The sequence below is a fragment of the Lampetra planeri genome, chromosome 3 (assembly GCF_965212315.1).
Source record: "Lampetra planeri chromosome 3, kcLamPlan1.2.h2, whole genome shotgun sequence".
In the NCBI taxonomy this organism is placed as follows: domain Eukaryota; kingdom Metazoa; phylum Chordata; class Hyperoartia; order Petromyzontiformes; family Petromyzontidae; genus Lampetra; species Lampetra planeri.
In genome coordinates, this window is record NC_136109.1 from 13,232,591 (window position 1) to 13,254,986 (window position 22,396).

The following is a 22,396-nucleotide window of genomic DNA, read 5'->3' on the forward strand; positions in this document are numbered from 1 at the left end:
GTTAATCTGCTTGGCACAACAATCACATCTGACCTGTCACGGAATGGCTCTGTTACTAATCTGGCTAAGAAGGCATTAAAAAAGCTTTGTTTTTTCTCCTTCGCCAAATCCTTCTTTAACTCCTAACAATTATTACTACTACATGAAGCACGATTCGGCCAAAGTTGGGATAGTGTTGTTGGAGCTAGGGTGGAGCAGTTGCTACCTCACTGTACTTAATAGAATTCAGTGTCAAGCAGTCAGGCTGTTTGATGATTCAGCACACAATAATTCACTCGTCACTCGCTCAAGGGCAGTCGGTTGCCTCCTCACCACATTTATATCACTACGACCATGGTTACTCTTCCTGGGACTTTACGGATATGATTCCTCCAACCGAGTTGAGGATTCAGTCTACCAGACTGACTTTGTAGCATCCAAAATGCAGCATGTCAAAACACTTCTCGCGCTGCTGAACTCTGGAAGTCTCTCTCATCATATATTTTGCCAAGCTCTTATATCCTTGCTCAATTTAACAAAACGTATTAACTCTCATCTAATACAATTGTGATGGTGCTGTTTGTTGATAGCCGCTTGGCATTTGGGCCTTTGGGGCTGTGCTTAGCAACACTGTTAAAAAAAAGTTCTCGCCCTCATAAAACCGGTCAGGAAAATGTGGGAACTAAAACATAAACAACGGGGGCTTAGACATAGAGACACGTATAGACAATGAGATAGGCAGAGATAGAAACAGCACACATCGTAGATAGACCTGGTGGCAGCCATGGAGAAATGGGACAATAGGAAGCATACATAAAAAGAGATGTGGAGATAAAAGTGGCTACAGTCATAAGCAGAACAAAGTACTAAAGAGATCCAATCCTCGCCCAGAGGCAGACAGAAGAATGCAGATCAAAATTGTGCAACGAGTACAAACCATATATCGCATAAAGTGATCTGGCCTCGTAGCTCAGCAGTACAGCTCGAAAATTGGAAGGTTGCAGGTTCAAACCCAGATTGGGGGTTGACTGAAACAATCATGCCTCTAGGATTGATGACACGATTACAACTTTGTGGGTACTCTTATGGAGAGACTCACCCCCACCATGGGAATGTAAAATTTGCACCACTGGCTCAGGGCTGTAAACAGGAGATGAACACCACTTCAATGCTCATTTGAGCGTTAAATCACTTTGAATTGACTTTTTTACGGTGTGTTGTGGTTTTACACAAATATAGAAGGCGGAAAAGAGATGCCTACAAAATTAGACTTGAAGAAATGGAGACAGAAACATTCACACACAAACACCAAACACAAGAGTTGAATAAATTCAAACAGGCTGATGTGTCATCTGGAGAAGCACGCATATTTTGCCAACTCCACAGTCCTGTGCAATTAAACATGATTGTTTACCAAAGGGCAGCCCATCCTATGAGTGAGGCGATTTAAAAAAAATAACTGAGACTGACCTTACTAGACACTAACCACCACGAGCCAGCATACACTTACCACTCAGCAGATACTCACCACCCACCAGACATTCACATTCACTAGACGACACACTCACCACTCAGCAGACACATACCAGACACTCACCCCTTACCACCCAAGCAGAGACTCAAGACATGTGCTCCAGGCGCTCACAAGAAACTACTCACCAATTACAAGCCACTAACCCACTCACCAACACCACTCAACGATACTCAATACTCACAATGCATTCACCATACATACACACACACACTCACGTGACACTCACCAACCAGAGACAAGACTAACTCAGCCACAAATTCACGACTCACAAGCATTTGCCACTCATATACACTTATTATGCGTCGATCCGCAGCGGGTGTTGCCGACGAGTACTATTTAGGCTGTGTCGTGCAATAGCATGTTACGTCCATCAGGAGGTGCACCGCTCAATGTGAAAAGGATGTGCCCCCATGGTTTTTTAGATGTGTAAAAGGTCGTAGGTCATATATAGGTCATGTTAAATCATATCGGGCATTGCATTCTCACGGCCTGAAGGAAGCATAAATGGACACTGTACGCATAAAGTTACTTAAGTAAATAATGTGACTGAGTGACATATTGAAAGGCAAATTAAGCTGTTAACATGTGGATAGAATGCTGTTATATATAAATTCTGATTACAACAATCACTAAACATCCACACGAGTGTGCTCCTCCCACACAGTGATGCACCGCTGGAAGGCATCCTCTACTAGGGCTATCTCAAATTATAGGAAATAATTTACATTGCACTTGTAATTAAAACTCCTCATTCACAAATATGAGAGCAGGCTGTGGTTATTACACCATTATCTGGGACCATAATTTATTTTATAGTCGTTTATTGCCTGCACTATCATGGACAACAAGATTACAGCACTTTCTGACAAAATCACTATTACCCATTTTAAAAAGGGGGTCAAGAACTAAATCTTAGTAAAGATTTGAATTATCTGCTGCCAAAAAGTATTAAATACTATACCCCATAACGCACAAGAACATTAGGAAAAAATTCACTGGACGTGTTGGGCCTTGCAAAATTGTCCACTTTGAAATTCCTATTTGAGAACTTACCATGAGGTTTGTCACTTATGCAACTCTGAAAGTAATGTTTTGTTATAACAAGGTGAACCAACTCCAATTATTTCCAGAACATTATGAACAGGTAAAAAAAAAGTTATTCTCTTACAGGAAGACCCAAAAAACTTAAAATGTAATACCAATTGAGAATAGGTTTTCATATTTTGGTACTGGCAAAGGAGGTCCCATGATAAAATACCAATTATTTAAATAGTGATAATAATGACTCACCTCATCTCTGTTGCCAGCAGCGAAACACAAATGAGGCTGGTTTCACAAGTCCTGCAGTACAAGTATTACTATGGCGCCACTTTGGGAGACAGGGTGGCACAGTGGTAAGACTTGTGCCTCACAACAACAAGATGTGCCTGGGTTGGATTCACTACTCAGATGCATTTTCTGTGTGAAGTTTGTATGTTCACCTCCTGTCTGTCCTGTGTGGGTTTGGTTTCCTCACATCGCTAAAAGAGAATGCAATTGGTTTTGGCCAAACATACCAATGCTGAAAAATTACCTGCATTTTACTCAACTGGGATTACACATCTCAACATCACCCCCTCTGTGAAACCGTGGCAGGATCCTCATGAAAAAAGTTGTGATACTCTAGTTAGGCTTTCCTGGGTAAAGCATAATAGTAATTCAGACTCGGAACTTATGAAAGCCTGATGTCACACCAGAAGGCATGGACTTCCCCTATAGCTGTGGGAAAATACAGCAGAATGGGACTTTTTGTCACAATTATCTCATTTCCTTCATAAACGCTGAATCAGGCTTGGGCACTAGAAGAGCATGAGTTAACAATTTATATTTATCGCTTATGAGTATTTCTTATTTGAAGCAATTACAGTAACACTTCACTACATCTACTAATTCAGAGGTACAGACTACAAGTAATACCACATCCACAACATAAATTAGATTTTTTTTGTCATCCTTAATTATCATCATACATTTTTGGTGAATCTTTGACAAAAATACTTACATCGGAGGACCTTATTTCATACATTCACAGCTATGGGTCTTAAAATGGCAAGCTTAGTAACAACTGTATATTCAAATACACAGAGAAATAATACAAATGTAAAAGTATACAACTACGTAAAACGCCTGCCATAGCATTTAGCCTATGAACCATCACATAGCGGAGATGCCCTGTCTTGGTGCAAGCTCTCTGGGCTGGCTACGCATGTAGACAAGACGTCTTGGGGAAATCATTCGAGTGGGTTACATCTCTTGCTGACTAAATGCATTCCAATGCACGAGGGTTGACTTTTTGAAGCACTAAAACACTCCCCGAGTAATAGGGGCACAGGAGGAGCCTTTGGGGGGCACTTTGTGTACAGGAAGTTTCTATTTATTCGATAACGCTTCGGCAACGCAGTACCAGTGGGATGATGTTGTATTCAAATCCTTTGACCGTACCCAAAAGGCAAACGTTATATTTACGCTTTACAGTACTGAATAAAATACGCATGAAAACGACCCCACGGCAGTGAAAACGCTGCATAAGACACCGTACGAGGAACTTCCCCCCACGCCTCCAACACCACCATGGGTTTGCAGCTAAAACCAAGAACAAAAATCACTTGAAGATTGTTTCACGAAAGTGACCACTTCATTGCATGTTTACTAATCCTACACAAGACACGGGGGGATCATCCGGTTCAGTGCTCATTTGAGCAGGAAATCACGTGCTTGGAGAAGCCCGTGAACACGGCAATAGGATTTTGTAAAGAACCCGGACAACACTGGTTGAGTGGAACATAGCATGCACAATATTTCACGGTCTTACTGAAATACATCAACAATAGCTGAAGATCTCCTTCAAGGTTTTTTTTTTAAGTTTGCGAGTCCATGAGCTGGATTATCCCATATACAGTGCAGTCACACACGTCTTGTTGTATCGGCATGGGTACAACCTCAACAATGAAGTGTTCATTCTGACATCGAACATCGAAAGGAAGCATGGAATTGCACATTTGAACATTCTTTAGGAAGTGAGGCCGATGCGGATAAGGTTCTGAGAATCATTTAAGGAAGTACTGTGCTTGTAATGCGTTATAACCCCGTATGAAACACTATATTAGGTGGCGTACAGGCAGTCCCCGACTTACGATATCTCGATCTTACCATGGCGATTCGACAAAATTGCCATCATCAAACTAACATCGTTCAAGTATGCAGACGACAGACAGAATCTTGGTGAGTACACTACAATATGATACGTTACGTTCAATGCATTTATGATACGTAGCTTTACCACGATAAATTGCTCTGTTTTGCTAAATTATCACCGTTCTTTAAGATTCCTGGGTAGGCTGAGCCATCTTCGACTTACGACATTTTAGACTTACGATGGGGTCGTCGTAACGCATCTCCATCGTAAGTAGAGGACTACCTGTATATCCAATATATATGTAAGTAGATAACAATATATATGTATGTAGATAACAACTAAACACGTGGCGATCTACGAACTTAGGCTGTTCGGGTTAACTTATCAGCAACAACGCGTCGCTTTAAACAAAAACAAAATTTCACGTTCAATTGCACCGAGGGTTACGTAATCACGGGGACGTTTCAGACGCATATCACACAACACACGAGGCGACGAGATTGCCTCGTGTGCTCCATCGCTGCTGTAAGCTGATAAATGTAGCGACATCACAACACTACAGCTCGTCACGTTACCACCACCCCCCCCCAACTCAACACGGCCATGCCTTCAGCTTAACCACCGCCGCCGCTGCTGCTGCTACGTCTCATTAGCGAGGGAAAAAGTGTAAATAGGTGTGCATGTTTCAGGCTGTGGACGGTAAAGACTCACCACGTGCCCGCTGCGAAAGCCTTCTAACCCACCTCCCCACACGTTAACTCCGGCAGCAGCAGTAACAGCAGCAGTTGTGTAAGAAGTGGGAGTTATCCAGCAGCAGCAGTAACAGCAACAGTTGTGTAAGTCGTGGGGAGTTATCCAGCAGCAGCAGTAACAGCAGCAGTAACAGCAGCAGCAATAACCCTGCACTGCTGCCTCACCACTCACTGTGCAGTCAGGAGCTGACGCCTCTAGCCCCGCCCCCTCCCTCTAGCCCCGCCCCTCCATCTAGCCCCGCCCCTCCCTCTTCCCCCACCCCCCTTCCCCTACCCCCCCCCATACGACTCCTCTCCCCCCAAACTACCCCTCCCCCCCAAACTACCCCACCCCCCCCCAAACTACCCCACCCCCCACTGTGGTAATAACCGACGATTACACAGCTACGCCCACACAAATCTACCCCCGCCCCACTACACACTCGTGACCCCCCCCACCACCACCTTTACCCCCACCCGCTCCCCACTCTCATCCCCCCCCCCACACACCGGGCCGGGAGGGCATCTCCATTGGTCCGCAGTGACGACACAAAGGGGAGGGGGGTGGGAGCCGTGGAAGCAGGAAGCCCTTTCCACCCACGGCCTCCCTGCGGTGACACACGCGCGCGTTCACGTGGCAGCCGTGATTCGCTGTCGCTACTGCTGCTGCTCAACTGAGACGTGCGGCGTGATTGTGCTGTGTGTGTGTGAACTGACTCATGCATCTTAAGACACACACGCACTTGCTTGCCGTATACCCACCAAAGCACACACGCAATTGCTTCCTGCACTATGAACGGCTCTTGTGACATTTGGGATCGTCCGCATGTGGCACGGATTTTGTAAAAAAAAATACGGTTTCAAAGTTGAACCCCACGGGGCTTTTAGCCATTGTAGCAGCTATATCCAATAGCACTGAGTGGTTTTGTATGTGAAGTTTGGTTTTTAGCCCATGGTCTGTAGACTGGTAAGTGTCAAGGATATGATGATTGTGATTTGTGGCAAGTGTCACTGCCTCTATGTATGCGTGTGTTTTCTCCGGACACTAGTTTACCCCAACATGTCAAATATTAATGGCACTATACTGACCAAACATCTCTTGAAAATGTCTTAAGACTCGGTGATGCTCTCCTGGGTAAATAATTGGTACTCAATTGACATTTAATTTCTGGAAAATCCCACAATATCGGAACTACGTGACATGACACTGAAATGGGCTCACGAATCGCACCAATGGGAACTATAAAAACCTAAAATCTTGTGATTATTAGGCGCTGTGTCATTTCTAACTGTTGCTATAGTATTCTTTGGGTCTTTCGGTAAAGTCACGTAGATAGATTCAAAGAAAATAACAAAACTAAAACTGAATTCCTTCAGTCACGAAAGCTTTAAGTCAAAGATTTGTTACTAATTTGTTGCTATAGTATTCACCATTTTAGTGCTAGATTCGCATTTTGTCAAAATGTCTGCAACACATCAAACGCCTCGGCAATTTGTTGGTGACAGCTAGAGACGTTCAAAGTTTTTGTTACCAAAAAAATTGGTGAAAAGATTAATCTGTCAACCTGAGAATATGGCTCATGCTCTTAATGTGCACATTAATAGAAAGTTAGTGTGCGAGCGGATGGAGTGGTGAATGACTTATACAGTAAATGGGGTCGGGCAACTCCTCGGGGAAGAGGATGCTCTTTAGACTCAGGGCTTCACAGCGACTGACTAAGCAACTAAAGACTTGGTTGTGGGTGGGGGGATGGGTGGCATTAATACTTGAGGATAAGGGCAAGCGAGGTGGAGGGTGGCATCGAGAATGCAGGCTCAATGGGGTGCTATGAGGCTTAATAAAAAAAGATAACAAGACTTCCTGGGAAAAATAGTAACCGTGGGGGGTGGGGGGCTAGTTTTGAGACTCCACAGGGGTCTGGAGATTAGAAAGGTGGTGAGGCGGGCAGTGGGGGTGCTATGATGCCCGTTGGAGGGGATGGGTGGATGATGTTAGGGGTATTTGGTGGGTGATAGTGGGGCGGCAAGGACGGCAGGAGGCCCGTTGATAGACATCGAATTTGGTCACGTGGATCACAGTGTAAGCCGTATGTCCAGTGTAAATATTTATGGCGTGAAAAGTGAGCTATTGCCCTTGATCAATATTGATAAGGTGACCAACCCATGATCTCCACCCTCCACACATCAACAGTAGCCTTTGACGTACATAACGTAACATATTCATATATAGAGAGTTTGGAGGAAACAACCATCTTAGATTTCTGATAACATAGTCATCATAAAGGGAATGAACTGCAGTAAACGTTAGCATAACTTAATGGAAAAGGATGCAATATCATGACCAAACAAAGGTCACGTACAAAGGTTTGCTAAGCAATTGGTGATATCTGTTCGAGGGACAACTGTATGTCTACGTCGGACAGCTGCTCAAGGCGGACTGGGATCAAAATGGTGATATGAGGCAGACGAGTCGGTTGGAGTGTTTTTGGGAAGCTGAACTTGATCATGAAAAGCAACATGCCGATGTGCCTGAATAAGAAATGTATGATCCGTGTGTATTGCCTATTATGACATGTATGGTTAAAAATGACATCATAAAAACGTGAGAAAAGTGGGCTTGGGCAGGACACATAGCTAGAAGGGATCATGGAAGATGGACAAGAATGATAACAGAGCTGCAGCCAAGGAACGGAATGTGTCCGGAGATGCCTTCCATGTAGGAGACACATCTATGAAATCAGTTCATGTGCAATTACTCGATGTATTGTTACATTGCAGGATCATGAAAAGTGGCGATGGCTTGGGGAAGCCTTCGTCGAGCAGCATATTGATCATGGCTGTTGAGTATGATAACAGTCTGTCTTATCATCTTTTAAATAATTTGTCAAATGCGTAAGTGGTTGTCCTGTGGGGTGGAGGTCCTATCAAGAGTTTGTCCCCATTAAAAAGAAAATGGGATTTTCCACCACTGGCCTCAGCACCAATCAAGGAGACACTGACATTTTAATACTTGCATATATAATTTAAAACAGATGAAATTAGGTAACAAGTGTATTGTATTCATAAGTTACAGATTGTATTAACGTTCAAAACTTCAAACGTACGTCCCCAGTGAACATGTCCCCCAACTGTAAAAGTATTGTTTAATACATTTCACCTTAGCATCAAATTATTCAGAGTTTGTATACATGTAATATAACATATGGAAAACAATCTTTTAATTATAAAAGGGTCTGCGGAAATGTTTTGAACAAACCAAAACCTCTGTGGCAGAATGACATCGTCGCAATGGTAAAGTTACGAGTTCAAATCCCGGTCACAGGTCGACTCAAGAAATGAACCCTTCCCGGGTCAATAAAATGTATACCACTTTGTGGGAAGAGACCAGCTTCAGTCAATGTGGACTTTCCACCACAGGAAAAGAAGGACCTCCAATGTAGATGATTGCCTAATGCTTATTTAGATTCGGGTGTAAGACTTTTGCAAACAACGAATCCCATAAACTAATATTGCCATACAGTATTTAACATTTAAATGTTCGTTGACCTATGGATAGACTCACTCCAGCCATATGAATGTAGAATTTTCACCACTGGCTCAGGGCTGTAAATATGAGATAAGCACTTCAATGTTCGTCTTCACAGGAAATCGCTGACTCTTTTGACTAATCTGCTTTGAATTATAGTTACAACACATTGTACGTAAATTATCAAGGTTCTCTTCTAAGGAAATGGCGATGTAATAAATGGCATTAATGGTGAGTATACCTGAACCTTGTCTGGCATGAGTCCCAGACATTAAGCACACACAGCAGATGCGGGTGTGTGGAAAATCATATTAAATGGTTTTGACTGACAATGCTTCAAAGTTTATGCACGTGCTCCTGCCGTGTATAGTGTGAGTACAGACTTTAAGTGAGCTATTCGTGTGTTATTGCCATGGATAAATGTACCAAAACCCACCCACAGCTGCCCCCTATAAACACAGCTGTGAACATTTTCCACTCTTGGAGAGTCCCTCATGCTCACCAATATATTGCTTGGGAGTAAATGTGCTACAAAAGCACATTGGTTTTGCTGTAAACACTTGTGATGCAACTTTACTTTAAAAAAACATAAGTACTTTAATTTCAAAACTTACCAAACAGTTTTTATTTGGAAAAAAAATGCAAAGGGATGTCAATGCTGTGTATTAAAGCTTGTCACAGTATATGTGTCAATAACATAAATGTATCTCAATTGGGGTGTGCAGCGAATGGCTATTGTGAGAAGCCAATAGAGCTCTTTATTAGTTAACTCTTGTTAGAGTTCGTCGGGAAAAGAAGTTGCATGAGTTTTTCTTACTGTTTTAAGTGTGCAAATGGCAATACAGTCCTGTAAACGGAGCGTGTATCCTGATGTTCTACAGACACCCAACAGGGGGCACCACTGCCAAACGACTGCAAATCACAGTTCACATCCTTTGGAGGTACAGGGATGCTGGCATGGATTATCTAATTGGAAGAGAGATCGTTCTCATTCTATCAAAGCAAAAAACATAATTTGCGACTACTTACGAATTATATAAAATCACGATGACATAAACACTTATTAAGTGGCTGATAACATCTTGAAATAAAAACCCAATGCAGGACCCTCCTCAAAATGGGTCCTGCAACCAAGTGTGGCTTTCCTGGATAAATAAGAAAGTCATACATCCAACTGCTCCATGAAAAATGTATCATGAAAAATGTATCATGAAATATGTTGGTTACAAAGCAGACAATGTCAGAATACAAAAGGCCATGCTATAAATTTCGATAGTGTGTTTGAGCATTAAACACAAAATTTTGGCTGTAACCCAAGGCCATTGAGACAGGTGAATGAAGAGTGCAGGGTGCACTATGCTGCCTTTTCACACCTTGGTGAATATAATTTGTCACATTGCTGGCCAAATTATATTCTGAATATCCAAGTTGTTTATTATTTTGTTATCCCATGAGATTGTTTGCATCTTCCACACATGCCTTGATTCAAAGGTGAAGAGCAAATTCTCTTGTTGTTTTGTTAAATGCCAGCTATCTGGGACATAAGTAGCACATATATTACTACTCAAAAACCCATCTCTTAGTAATAAAATTGGACCTCTCAACTCTTCCAAAGTTAGTTGATGTAACCGGTACTACCTACATACTGGAGTTTCAAATAACACACAATATGAAAAAGCACACAGCCTCTGTGCCACCAACAGTTCCTTAAGAAGTACAATCTTAAGTCACCATCACATTTGACCACGCAGATAAGTAATTAAATCCTCTAAAATCTCCACTTGTGATAAAGATGCAATAACCCCATCCAAAACCAAAAGGAATTTTAAGATTCATCGACCATGTTTCTATGAATGTAATTCATAATTAACACAAATTATATGTTCATGGAAGATATACTTTATATTGTGACCATCATTTCTGCGGAAGGGCTATTTTGTCTAAGTTCTGAAAAAGACATTCACTCCTTACCTGATAGTGTGAAAATGAGGTTTCTGCCAAGATGTGTCCTTGCGTCACCTCTGTTGAACCCACGAACCGAGCTCCTTCCATTGCAAACAAAAGCAAATATCACAAAGTCAGTGCTTCACGTACTATTTTCAATTAAATCACAGCCGTCAACAAATACCCCTCATAAAATTATAGCTTACTCGGTAAGTGATAAATAATTATATTAAATAGCCATGTAAAGATTTCTCCCCTTGTCACAATTCAGGCTCACAACTAGAATCAAGAATTCAGAAAAAAAATTTTCTTTCAAAATCATTTAACTCGCTTAAAAAAAAAATTCAGAATTATGGCATTAGATGAATAAATGCCATTCGGATATCTGTAGCTAGCAGTGCATCATCTTGTGTTATAAAACGACCCCAGAAGGTGACACCGCAGAACAACTTTAGGGGTTACTTCGGTGAACCACTTTATCCATCCACGGGGAACACCTTTAAAATGCTAAGCAAATATTTTTTTCATCGTATGTCAATTGAACCAGTGTTTTTTCCAGTTATCAAAGCTGGAATGATCCAAATGATGTGGAAAACCAAATTTAACACGTATCATTGTACAGTATTATTGATTCCACCGACATTCACACACATAAGAAACCCACTTTAATCATGGGCGGCTCCTTATACTGTCACTTTCATATTGTTTCTCTTCAGAGATATAAAAAAAACTACCACATTGGCTTCTTTCCTCTGTTTTAAATTAAAAGTTCTGCCTTTGTAACGCAGCATATTAATAGTTTCTGCACGGCGCATCAATAAATAAATAAGTTAGCTGTTACTGGTGTCTAAACGCTCTCTGAAGCGTTGTAAATGCGGCATAGAGTTAATTAAAATTGACACCCACGAGCAGGACGCCTTCTCGCATTGGTGTGTCAGATGGCTGGGATGTCGCACGATATCCCATCCATCGCAAGTCACCTCCAGGAGGACTTCAAGCAGGGGCGATTGACGGTATCAATCAAGGTCTGCTTATCAGCTATTTCTGCATTCCATGGCCAGATCAACAACATAAGAGTGGGGTCGACTCCAATGCTAACATGATTGTTGAGGTAAATGGCAATAAAAAGACCCGTGGAACCTGCGGTTTGCATTTTAAACATTCAAACACGATCACCATTTGAACCTATGCCCAAGACCTCAGAGCGTCTTTTGATGCGATAGCTTCTTTTTCTGGTGGCCATCATGTCGGCCTGGAGAATCGGGGAACCCCAGGCACTGTTTGCACGTAACCTATTCATGGACTTTAAGGTCAATATGGTAGTGTTGAGAACTTCTCCTCAATGCCAAGGGTCAATTGGCAGCAGGAACTACACCTTCTGAATTTGTCTGCTGAACAGGCAAATGATGCTGCAATCACCTGATGAAGCTTGGGCACTCAAATTATACCTTCAAGAAATATGGATTGGTGAAAGCCCATGAAGTTATAAATGCAGAATGCTGCAACGTTGGGATCATGATACATATGAGCAAAAACATAGGTTCACAAAACAATGTAAAATATCCATTGGAGGAACACAACTGGAAAACACATCAGAATATGTTTACATAGAACAGTACCTAGGACAGGTATTAAAGGCAGACAAAAATCAATATGATAAAATAGAAATGTGGAACAGAGAAGGTTGGATTGCTGTTTGAAAACTGAACTCGATGTGAAAAGCAGAACACCAATGTGACTAACGTAGAACATTTTAAGAATTGTATGATGCCTACCATGACATGTATCAGAAACATGGACAATGACAAAAACTGCACAGTGATGTATGGAGAGAATTACACCGAGTAACATTAAGAGGAACACATGGATTGGGGAACAAACATATGTACATTACAGATACCAAATCGACTTTAGAAAAGTGGTGGACAAGCACAATTAACAATTTTAAAAAACCTGAACACATTCATTAATAACACTGTGGCCTTAACAGTAAAAATATACAAGAGGTGACGTTTTGGGCGATGATCCTTCTTCATAGCACATGTAAGAAACCTTAGTGCGCATGGGCAGAGTACTTTTGCTGGAAGGGATGATGGGCAGTGGTTAATAGAGTGGCAGCCAAAGCAAAGTGCATGCAATGAGGTCCGACACAGAGATGGAGTGATGAAATCAGCTCGTGTACAGAAGTGAGATGGATTGTTACATTGCAAGATCATGAGAGATTGTAAAGGCTTTAACAGGCCTTCATTCAGTAGTGGATAGATCATGGCTGATGATGACATATATATTTAAAACTGTCAATATACTGTTCATCTAGTTGGGCAAAACTGTCCACCAAAATAAGCTGAGGTGAATTCGAAATGTTTGTGCAAATACATTCTTTAGTTGTCACTTTTAGCCACCCCAAATCTGTCAAAGTTAAATGTGCAGTCATCCACAAACATATTCGGGCTGCAACAATGTGCCTTGTTTTGGCACAAGCTTGCCAACGGAATGCCAATACCACTGGCACACCCTTACAGTGTGTGGGAGCAAGCAACTATTTTAACACATGTGGACTTGTATTGTATAGCCAGGCTCATAAAATCTTAACACATAGGGACGGCAGCTGTACATATTCGCATTGTATTTTTCAATGAGTTATTTGCACGCTGCTGCTGCTCCTCTCCGATCTGGAATTAAACCGCAATGCCAGGCGAAAGTGCAAGAGGAGGTAGTAATGTTTCCTGCACCTGTTGAGTTACCACAAAATAACCTGCAACTTTGACACTGCACTAATATACACAGAACCATATATATAATTATATATAAATTGTAATTATTACAGTATCCTTAAAAATATGTAAGTAATTACATGTTCACTTTTCATTGCATGGATAAATACACAAGCACAGATTTGTTTTGTGGTCAATGCAAACATGACTCCTTGTAAAAAAGGTGTCAGTTTTGATGCCAGATACAAGGGTAAAAAAACAATAATCATACGTTGAATTGGTTAATCGTTTTGCTTCATATGAGTTGTAAATAATTATCAATGTAATGTTTAATTTCATATTCATGAGGATGTAACTTAATTCTACATTTTAGATAGTCCAGGCTTGGTTTCTTTGAATAATTAAGCCTTCCAAATGAGCTGTCAACCACAGATTGCCTATCATTGGCCCGATATATTTAAGCGACTGTTTGTCAATGATGGCAACAAATTATTATACTCCAACCAAACTGAAAAATAAAAAAACTTTTAAACCATTAAAACAAGGTAAGTATACTCAGCGAATGGGATTTGGAAGTCTGCCAGAACAGTCTAAAGGGGCATTCAGTGCACCGTCCATCTCTTGGCAGCTTTGATTTTTGGGATTTAATCACTACCCCCATGGGAGTACTGAGGCAACGTCTAACTTCCCCACCTTGCCAAAGGTCGCTCACGACTTCTCCCACCATAATCACTTCCATTTGGAAAGCCACATGTTTTATCCAAAGTATCCAAGATAAAGCCGATCACTGTGTTAAAAACAATGGCCTTTTTGTGAGCAATACAACACTCACTCAGTGATGTTGAAAAATAGAACACTATTTGAAACATAGGTTATTACTGTTTTATTCTCGACCACTTTGCTTTGAAGAACTCGATTTTTTTCTTATTTATGTATTCCATATTTCTTGTTTCGTTATTTACAATACACCTACCGGTCTGCACAGATATCTTGAGCTACTTGACTGTACTGTAAAGTACCTTCTAGAGATTGTCTAGCGTGACGTCAATGGTCACTTTATTGAGGGTCCTAACTTTATTTATTTTATCCCCTCATGTTACCAGGGAACATTCTTTCGTAGTAACTTGAATGCTAGCATTTCCATTTTGCACAGATCTGTCCCTAACAAGCACATTGTTCAGGAAACGGTTCATCTAATTTATTTAAGTATAAAAAATGTCAACCATTGTTTATCTTTTGACTTAAAACTTGAATGACTGCAGGAATTCATATTCTTTGGTTCTTTTGGTAAAGTCACGTAGATAGAAAAATAAAAATAAAGTGAATAAAAATAATACTGTAGCCTGGTTCTTAATCGAAGTGAGTGTATTGGCAGTCTATAATTTAGACTGTAGCCTGGTTATTAAGTTTGGTGAGTGTACTGGCAGTCTATAATGCAGACAACTTTTGGTGACCGTACCAGCATTCTATAATGTAGACTGTACCCTGGTTATTAAGTTTGGTGAGTATACTGGCAGTCTATAATGTAGACAACCTTTGGTGAGCGTACTGGCAGTCTATAATGTAGACTGTAGCCTGGTTATTAAGTTTAGTGAGTGTACTGGCAGTCTATAATGTAGACTCACCCAGCTTAATAACCATTGCTACAGTCTACATTATAGACTGCCAGTACACTCACCAAACTTAATAACCAAGCTATGATCTACATGAAAGACTGCCAGGACACTCAATCCGATTAAGAACCAGGCTACAGTACTATTTTTATTCACTTTATTTTTATTTTTCTATCTTCGCCGAAAGAGCCAAAGATTGTTTATCTTTCACATTATAGTATGAGTAGCCAGGCTCACACAACTACATACAATACATAATCATTATTACCGTCATAGTGATATTCGTTGTAATGCATTCTATATCCACTTCTAGACAACATTCTCATTATGCTGATGGCAATACGAACTGTGCAGTCAACGTTCTCTCAAATGTGTCAAGACCTTCTTCCCATTGCTCAAGCTATCACCTGATCGATCATTGCCCATGTCGGTTCTCTGTGCTTTTTAGCCCTTGTAAATTATTTTCTGACTTCTCGCCTGATGGAGACTTAGAAACTGGGGTATATGTGTGGGTGTAAAAATGTAAATGTAGGGGTAGCAAAATAAATTTTGTGTCATAATTCTAATTAGAGTTGCAACAATTTGAACTTTTTAAGGGTTTGCAGCCGATTCCAGCGGTCATAGTTAATTCCACTTACATTATACTCTTGTTTGCTAATATTCTGAATGTTAATTTGCAATTACATATAAAAGAGCCTTGATATACCACAATTGGAATACATAATTGCAAGGTGGTTGGTTAACTGTGGGTCCGTGAACAGCATTCTCACATGTATAGCAGGTTTTAAAACGTTGAGAGAGTATTACCCAACCACCCACAATATCCATAAACTCACAATAATCAAATAACATGCCAACTATACTTTAAAACTACAATAATCAAAGGGGTCTCACAACAACACTCATCACATGTTTCATACAGGTTTTTTACAGAATGATATCCAACAAAAATAAAATGGTAAGCTGAAAGTGGAAGGTTTTCCCACTGTAACAGTCTTCCAAATGTTATGCAATCAGAGATGAGGAAAGAGATGAGGATGAGGAAAAAATGGTGTTGGTGCATGTGGAGGGCCTTTGGAATTCCGTGGCAGGATTTGGGATTCAAGTGGTCGTCGTAAAGTGTCGCACACCTTATTAAAAATGAGTATGGTATATCTGTAAGCTGTAGAGGTTATAGGTTACCAGAGAAAGGCATTGCAGTGGGCTCCGAAAAATCGGTGTCAACGGGGAAGACCTGAATCCAGATGGTTGGATACTTAAGGGAACACTGTGGAGGTAGTGAGTCAACTGGCTAACAAATGTATGATCTGCCAGATGGAAGAAATGGCAATGTGCAATGACATCAGTGGTATTTGACCTCTTCACCTTAAAACAAGTAAAGATCCGAGTCAATCTCTTGCTAGTACCATGTAAAACAAGTGAGTTACACGATAATGTGAGCAGTCTTATTTATTTTGTCATACAGTTATGTAAATAAAGTGGATGTTACATTGTCAGTATCGCATATGAATTTTCCTTATGTAAATATATTGTTAAGTTGTGAGTTATAAAATTATTCAAAATAGCAACATAAAACACTCTAGATTTGAAGTTTTCGTGACTACAAGGATCCATACTCTTTGGTTCTTTCGGTAAAGTCACGGAAGTGAAAAAATAAAATAAATAAATCGCGACGTTTCGGCCGCAACACAAGCGCCCGTCATCAGGTGGGACAACCACAGCAAGAAGATAATTGCTGAAATGCTCAAGAGAGCTGCTGCAAAACAAGAGGTTAAAAAAAGTAAGAGACTTTACGTGACTTTACCGAAAGAACCAAAGAATATAAACATAAAACACCCCTCTGTTGTCCGCAATGACTGGATGTGTCCACGAAGTAGGCAATGAGAGGCGGTGATCCAACTAACCTGGCGGTGCTGTAGAGTGCACTTGTGGGTCTGTGTCCACGTCTGCAGTGTAACAGGATGGGTCAACAAGTGGACATTCTCTGTGAACCTGCGGAGTGAGGGTTGGGAGAGACAGGGCATTCGCAAAGGTAAATGAAACAGATGACTTCTCTTAATTTCCCAACATGCAATCATGTTCTTGTGACACTGTAGAATGTTAATTTTTTTTATATAAACCTTTTCCTATACTTTGCACTTCTATAATGTTCTAGTATTGTTTCTTGTTGTAACGTTCTGACCCGCGCCGACTGGACATCTGTGGAAAAATAGCTTTATAGCTCATCGGATTCCTCCAGTGTAAACATTCTCATTCTGATTCATTATAATCCATTATGTTTTCATGGGCAGGCGATATAGACATACATTTGGCTTCATGGTTACTTCATGTACTTCTCATTTATGCCAATGCGGACTTCATGCTCATACATGCAAAAAAGAACAAAACATTTCCTACACTTGGCTAGGAGAGGGAAAAGATGGCTACTAGACACAATGGTATGATACAATGCAGAACATTTTGCCACTGCACATGTATGCATACATTATTCTGTACCAGGACATTTCCATTAGATTTTTCCTGCCATGATAGAACATATGAAACCACTTTCTCAATATTTCGTGATGGTTGTTACCCCACTGAGCCTCCGCAAATTATATATCAGAGATAAGGGGGAGCCCCCCAATGGGCTCCCCCTTATCTCCGGTTGTAGCCAACATCTTCATGGAGAAATTTGAGACGGACGCCATCCAGACTGCGACTCTACGCCCGACCTTATGGAAGAGGTACGTAGACGACACTTTTGTCATCTGGCCACATGGCCGGCCTGCTCTAGACCAATTTCTCGACCATATCAATTCCATACACCCAGCCATCAGATTCACCATGGAAGTCGAAAATGATGGCAAGCTACCCTTTTTGGATGTCCTAATCAAAAGGAGACCTGATGGTTCAATGAGCCACTCTGTCTACAGGAAAGCCACCCACACGGATGCTTATCTAAAACCGGATTCCCACCACCATCCATCCCAGAAGAATTCTCTCATCAAGACTCTATATCATAGAGCCCAATGCATCTCCGACCATGAACACATTTCCAGTGAACTCAAACACGTACGCCAAGCTCTTAAGGCTAATGGTTACTCCGACTACACAATCCGCAAAGCCATCACTCCAACCACCAAGAAAGATCCTGTTGAGGAGCCTTTCAAGACCATCACCTTACCCTACATTGCTGGGGTCACAAAAAAGATCTCCAAAATCCTGATTAAACACAAGATCCAGGTCCGATTCAACACAGTACATAAAATCCGTGATCTGGTACCGTCTGTAAAAGATGTGGTTCCAGACATACAGTACCCTGGTGTCTACAAACTAAGTTGCCTCTGTGGTAGCAGTTACATTGGGGAAACCAAACGACATGTCTCGGACCGCATCCGTGAACATAAAGCTGACCTGAAACACTGTAGGACAAACACCTCAGCCGTGGCAGATCACTGTTACAACTCAGTGGGCTCACATGACATTGACTTCTCCAAGACAGAGGTTCTCTGCAAGCCATCTGGCTATCATGAGAGATTCGTACATGAGGCGATCCACATTTACAAACACAGAGACAATTTTAACCGAGAAGATGGATTCTGGCTTAGCAATCACTGGAAGGACGTAATAAACCATTTTGATACACATTAGGGTGGGTAGAATAATACATAGTGTTATATTAAAAATGTATAAGGTATAGGGTGGTTTATAGCAATACAGTATGTAATTTAATGTTGGTTTTGCCTATGGAAGTATATAGTACGGTATAGACGCGTGTGATGTAAGAGAATAAAGTTTAGATGGAAGCATATTATATAATTTTTTACAACGTAGAATTTTTCATGTATTACTTACTGTTAGTAACTCAGCTTATTGTAGAGTATAGTAAGTTTACTGATGATGCTATGTAGTTTATACTTTAGTTTGTCATGCAGTTTATACTGTAGTTTTTTACGTGGTTGTTTAGTAACTACAGCTACATACTATTAACATTCCTTTCCTTTGTTAATGCTCCCCCCCTTCCCCCCCCCCTTTGATGCTGCTAATCCTGCATAATGCACGGGCATAGTATTGATTTGGAACCCCCCCCGCCCACCTCCTACGCATTTTCCATATGCTGAATTCCTCTTGATATGCAAATTATTTTGTTTAGGCGCTCTTCTTCCCACCTCCCCCCCCTCTAACCCAGCTTAAATATACGCTCCAAGCTTGGGGTGTTTCATTCTTCGCCTGAGGATGGCTGCTTACGTTGTGGCCGAAACGTCGTGAGAATTGTTTTATTATGTTTTATTTTTATTATTTTATTACTTCCCTTCTACGTGACTTTACCGAAAGAACCAAGAAGATGAATCCCTGCAGTCACGAAAGCTTTAAATCGAAAATTATCTCGCACTGGCGAGATGTTAACTACCTCGCCTGGTATACAGGAGGTCATTGGTTCGATCCCGACCCTAACGCCTGTATATTTTGAGTTTGCATGTTCTCCCTGTGCTCACGTGCATTTTTCTCCAGGTCCTCCAGTTTTGCCCTCTACATTTAGAAATATGCTTTTAGAGTATTTGATTGCTATACATTTCCACATGATAAGCCACTTCATTGAGCCAGGTTACTCATGAAAAATAACTATATAAGCTCAGTGGGCCTTACCTGGTAAGATTAACAAAAAGTTCAGTTTACAATTGGATTGGCAGTTATGCACAACGAGTAATGTAAACCTTATTTCACACTGTATGTAGCCAACCGTGTTAATTGCATTTAAGGTACACGACGTCACACCTCAGCCCTCCAACCCACCCTCCAGCCCGATGCACTTTTAAATCTAGATTGAAAACTCATTTCTTTAGAACTGCCTTTTGTGTTTAGTTTGTTGTCCTTCCCCCGCACCTCCAATTGGCACGGTTGGCTGCTTACGGTGCGAAAGAAGTTCAACATAATACGAAAACATAGGCACCATAGCTCACGCTATACCCAACTTCATTACAGTATATTACATCTGCTGTAGGCATGTAATGATTCATCTATTAAAATTGATAATAGAGATCACGACATATGCATCGCATTCTGAATGCAATAAATGACGATTAACTATACAAATGCAAATGATATGCAAATACTACTGTCCAGAAAATGCCATCAATGACGCACTATAACCAAGCCAGAACAAAATAAGACAGACACAAACAAATAAGGCAGACAATACAAATGAGACAAAAAATGTCTTCTTCAATTAAATCGTGACCCTCAATGGTGACCAATGTATTACTTGTGGGTAGAGGGAAAATGTGGGAATTGTTATAAAAACAGGCAGTCCCCGGATTACGGAAGGGTTAAGTTCTCGAGAACGATCCGTAACCAGAATTTTCCGTACGTCGGAAACTGAACAATTTTCCCCCAAAAATCAACGATAAAATCCCCATAGCCGGAAAGTTGTGCCTCCCCTTCCGTTTAATCTCAGTACAGTATCACGCTGTCGTCCGATTTATATCGTTACCTGTATCGTATCGCTGTACATACGCTGTGCACTGCCTATGAGTCTTTCATTTCGAGTATCTACCCTAACACTACCCATTACTAAACTCATGGAACATATACTAATATCCAATTGTTTATGAATCCCACGTAACATTGTAATAGTAATTGTTAACAGAAATCAGTCACTTCCTAACGTTCGTTTACCGTGCATTAATCTAGACCTTGACTTCACACACACACATACACAAAGACAAAGGTAGAGTAGGCTCGTCTTGATAGAATACATCGCAAGATTTGGAATGGCATCACATGAAAACGATATTATTTTAAAGATAAATTGTATGTCTATTTTATACTACCTATGGAAATACAAAAGTTTGTTCAAATAGGTTTATATTATCATATCATCCTATATTAGGGAGAGAAAAAAGTTTTGCTGGCTGCTTGGCACGCTAGTGCGGTCGTGACGTCACCCACATCCCACATCGCGCTGACGTCACGCCTCCCCCCACGTACAAATGCGAAGGCAATAAAAATTCAGTATTCTATTACAAACTTAATTCGAATGCCAAATTTAATTTCCATAGATCCGTATAACACCAATTAAACAGCAAAAGTAAAACAAATATATTAATAGAAGCAAATATAAGTTTGTATCAAACGATTTATATAAAACCTTCATGTACTAATATTTTACAAATCCACCTGAGTAATTACTCCTTCAAAGGCAATATCTAATTTGTATGCAGCAGGTGCAATAATGCATACATGTACCAATTTATAGAAATTATTTAGGCTGATGATATATGCAGCAAATCTCATTTGGTCAATGTTGTTTATGCATGCAATTTATATGCACAGGATTTGTTCATGTTACATGTAGGCTACAAAAGTATATAAATATTACTAAAATAATAATGTATTCCCGAATCAAATGATGGCCCTACATCGTGACAATGCATCGAAACACCAGTGTGGAGAATCAGTATACCTCAATATGCAGGACATTTGTGTAAAATAGTATGTATCATATCCAACATCGTTCTACTTATTTACCCATTAAAGCCATACCGCGTCCAAACACTCTTTCAGCAGAGGCCTGCATCTTTTTTATATATATTAGATGTGTTCAGTCAATTGTTGACTGTTTACATATATGGGAGGAAACCAGGACACCTGGAGAAAATCGTGATTTGAAGCTTTCGTGACTGCAGGAATCCATACTCTCATTTTTCTACCTACGTGACTTTACAGAAAGAAACCCCAATTGTGTGAAGGGGCAACACTCTATCCCGTACAGACGGGACAGAAGGATGAATCGACACTTGCTGTACCAGACTCTCCCCCAGGAAGCCACGGCGTTGGCACTCTCAATTCCCACGGGGAAGTTTTGCAATATTTGTGAGATTCACTCACGCTTTCCTCCACAAGGCTGGATCACAAGCGCATGCCAACAAAGACATGAATGGTCATGATTTTTGCTGTGATTATTAAATTATCAAACATTTTTGTGTGCAATGTAATCCCAAGTGTTAATTTCACCAACATCTTAACGACCAATGTAATTTGTTTGTTCCACTCTAAGAGACTTCCTGGTATAAAAACAAGTTAATAAGTAACAGCACACAATTACTTTTTAACTTGTCAGCTTACAGACTACATTCATTTAATCTCTCTCCACGGTAAATTACCGTACGTGTGCAAAACAATAGGCACCATTATCACG

The 22,396-nt window shown here is 40.7% G+C and overlaps 1 protein-coding gene across 17 annotated transcripts in view; it reads right to left on the reverse strand.

Annotated features, from left to right (window-relative positions):
- LOC144738116 (uncharacterized) overlaps nucleotides 1-22,396 on the reverse strand; it is a 195,549-nt gene that overhangs the window by 58,988 nt on the left and 114,165 nt on the right. For 15 of the 17 annotated variants that reach the window (XM_078621146.1, XM_078621101.1, XM_078621057.1 and 12 more), the window contains 2 exons: nucleotides 17,121-17,208; nucleotides 10,917-10,990 (listed from right to left, as the gene is read on the reverse strand). In XM_078621146.1, coding sequence (XP_078477272.1) covers nucleotides 10,917-10,990; nucleotides 17,121-17,208 — 162 coding nt within the window. Of the gene's footprint in view, nucleotides 1-5,399; nucleotides 5,620-10,916; nucleotides 10,991-17,120; nucleotides 17,209-22,396 lie in introns of those variants that run through there. The other 2 variants (XM_078621153.1, XM_078621128.1) reach the window with 2 other exon arrangements.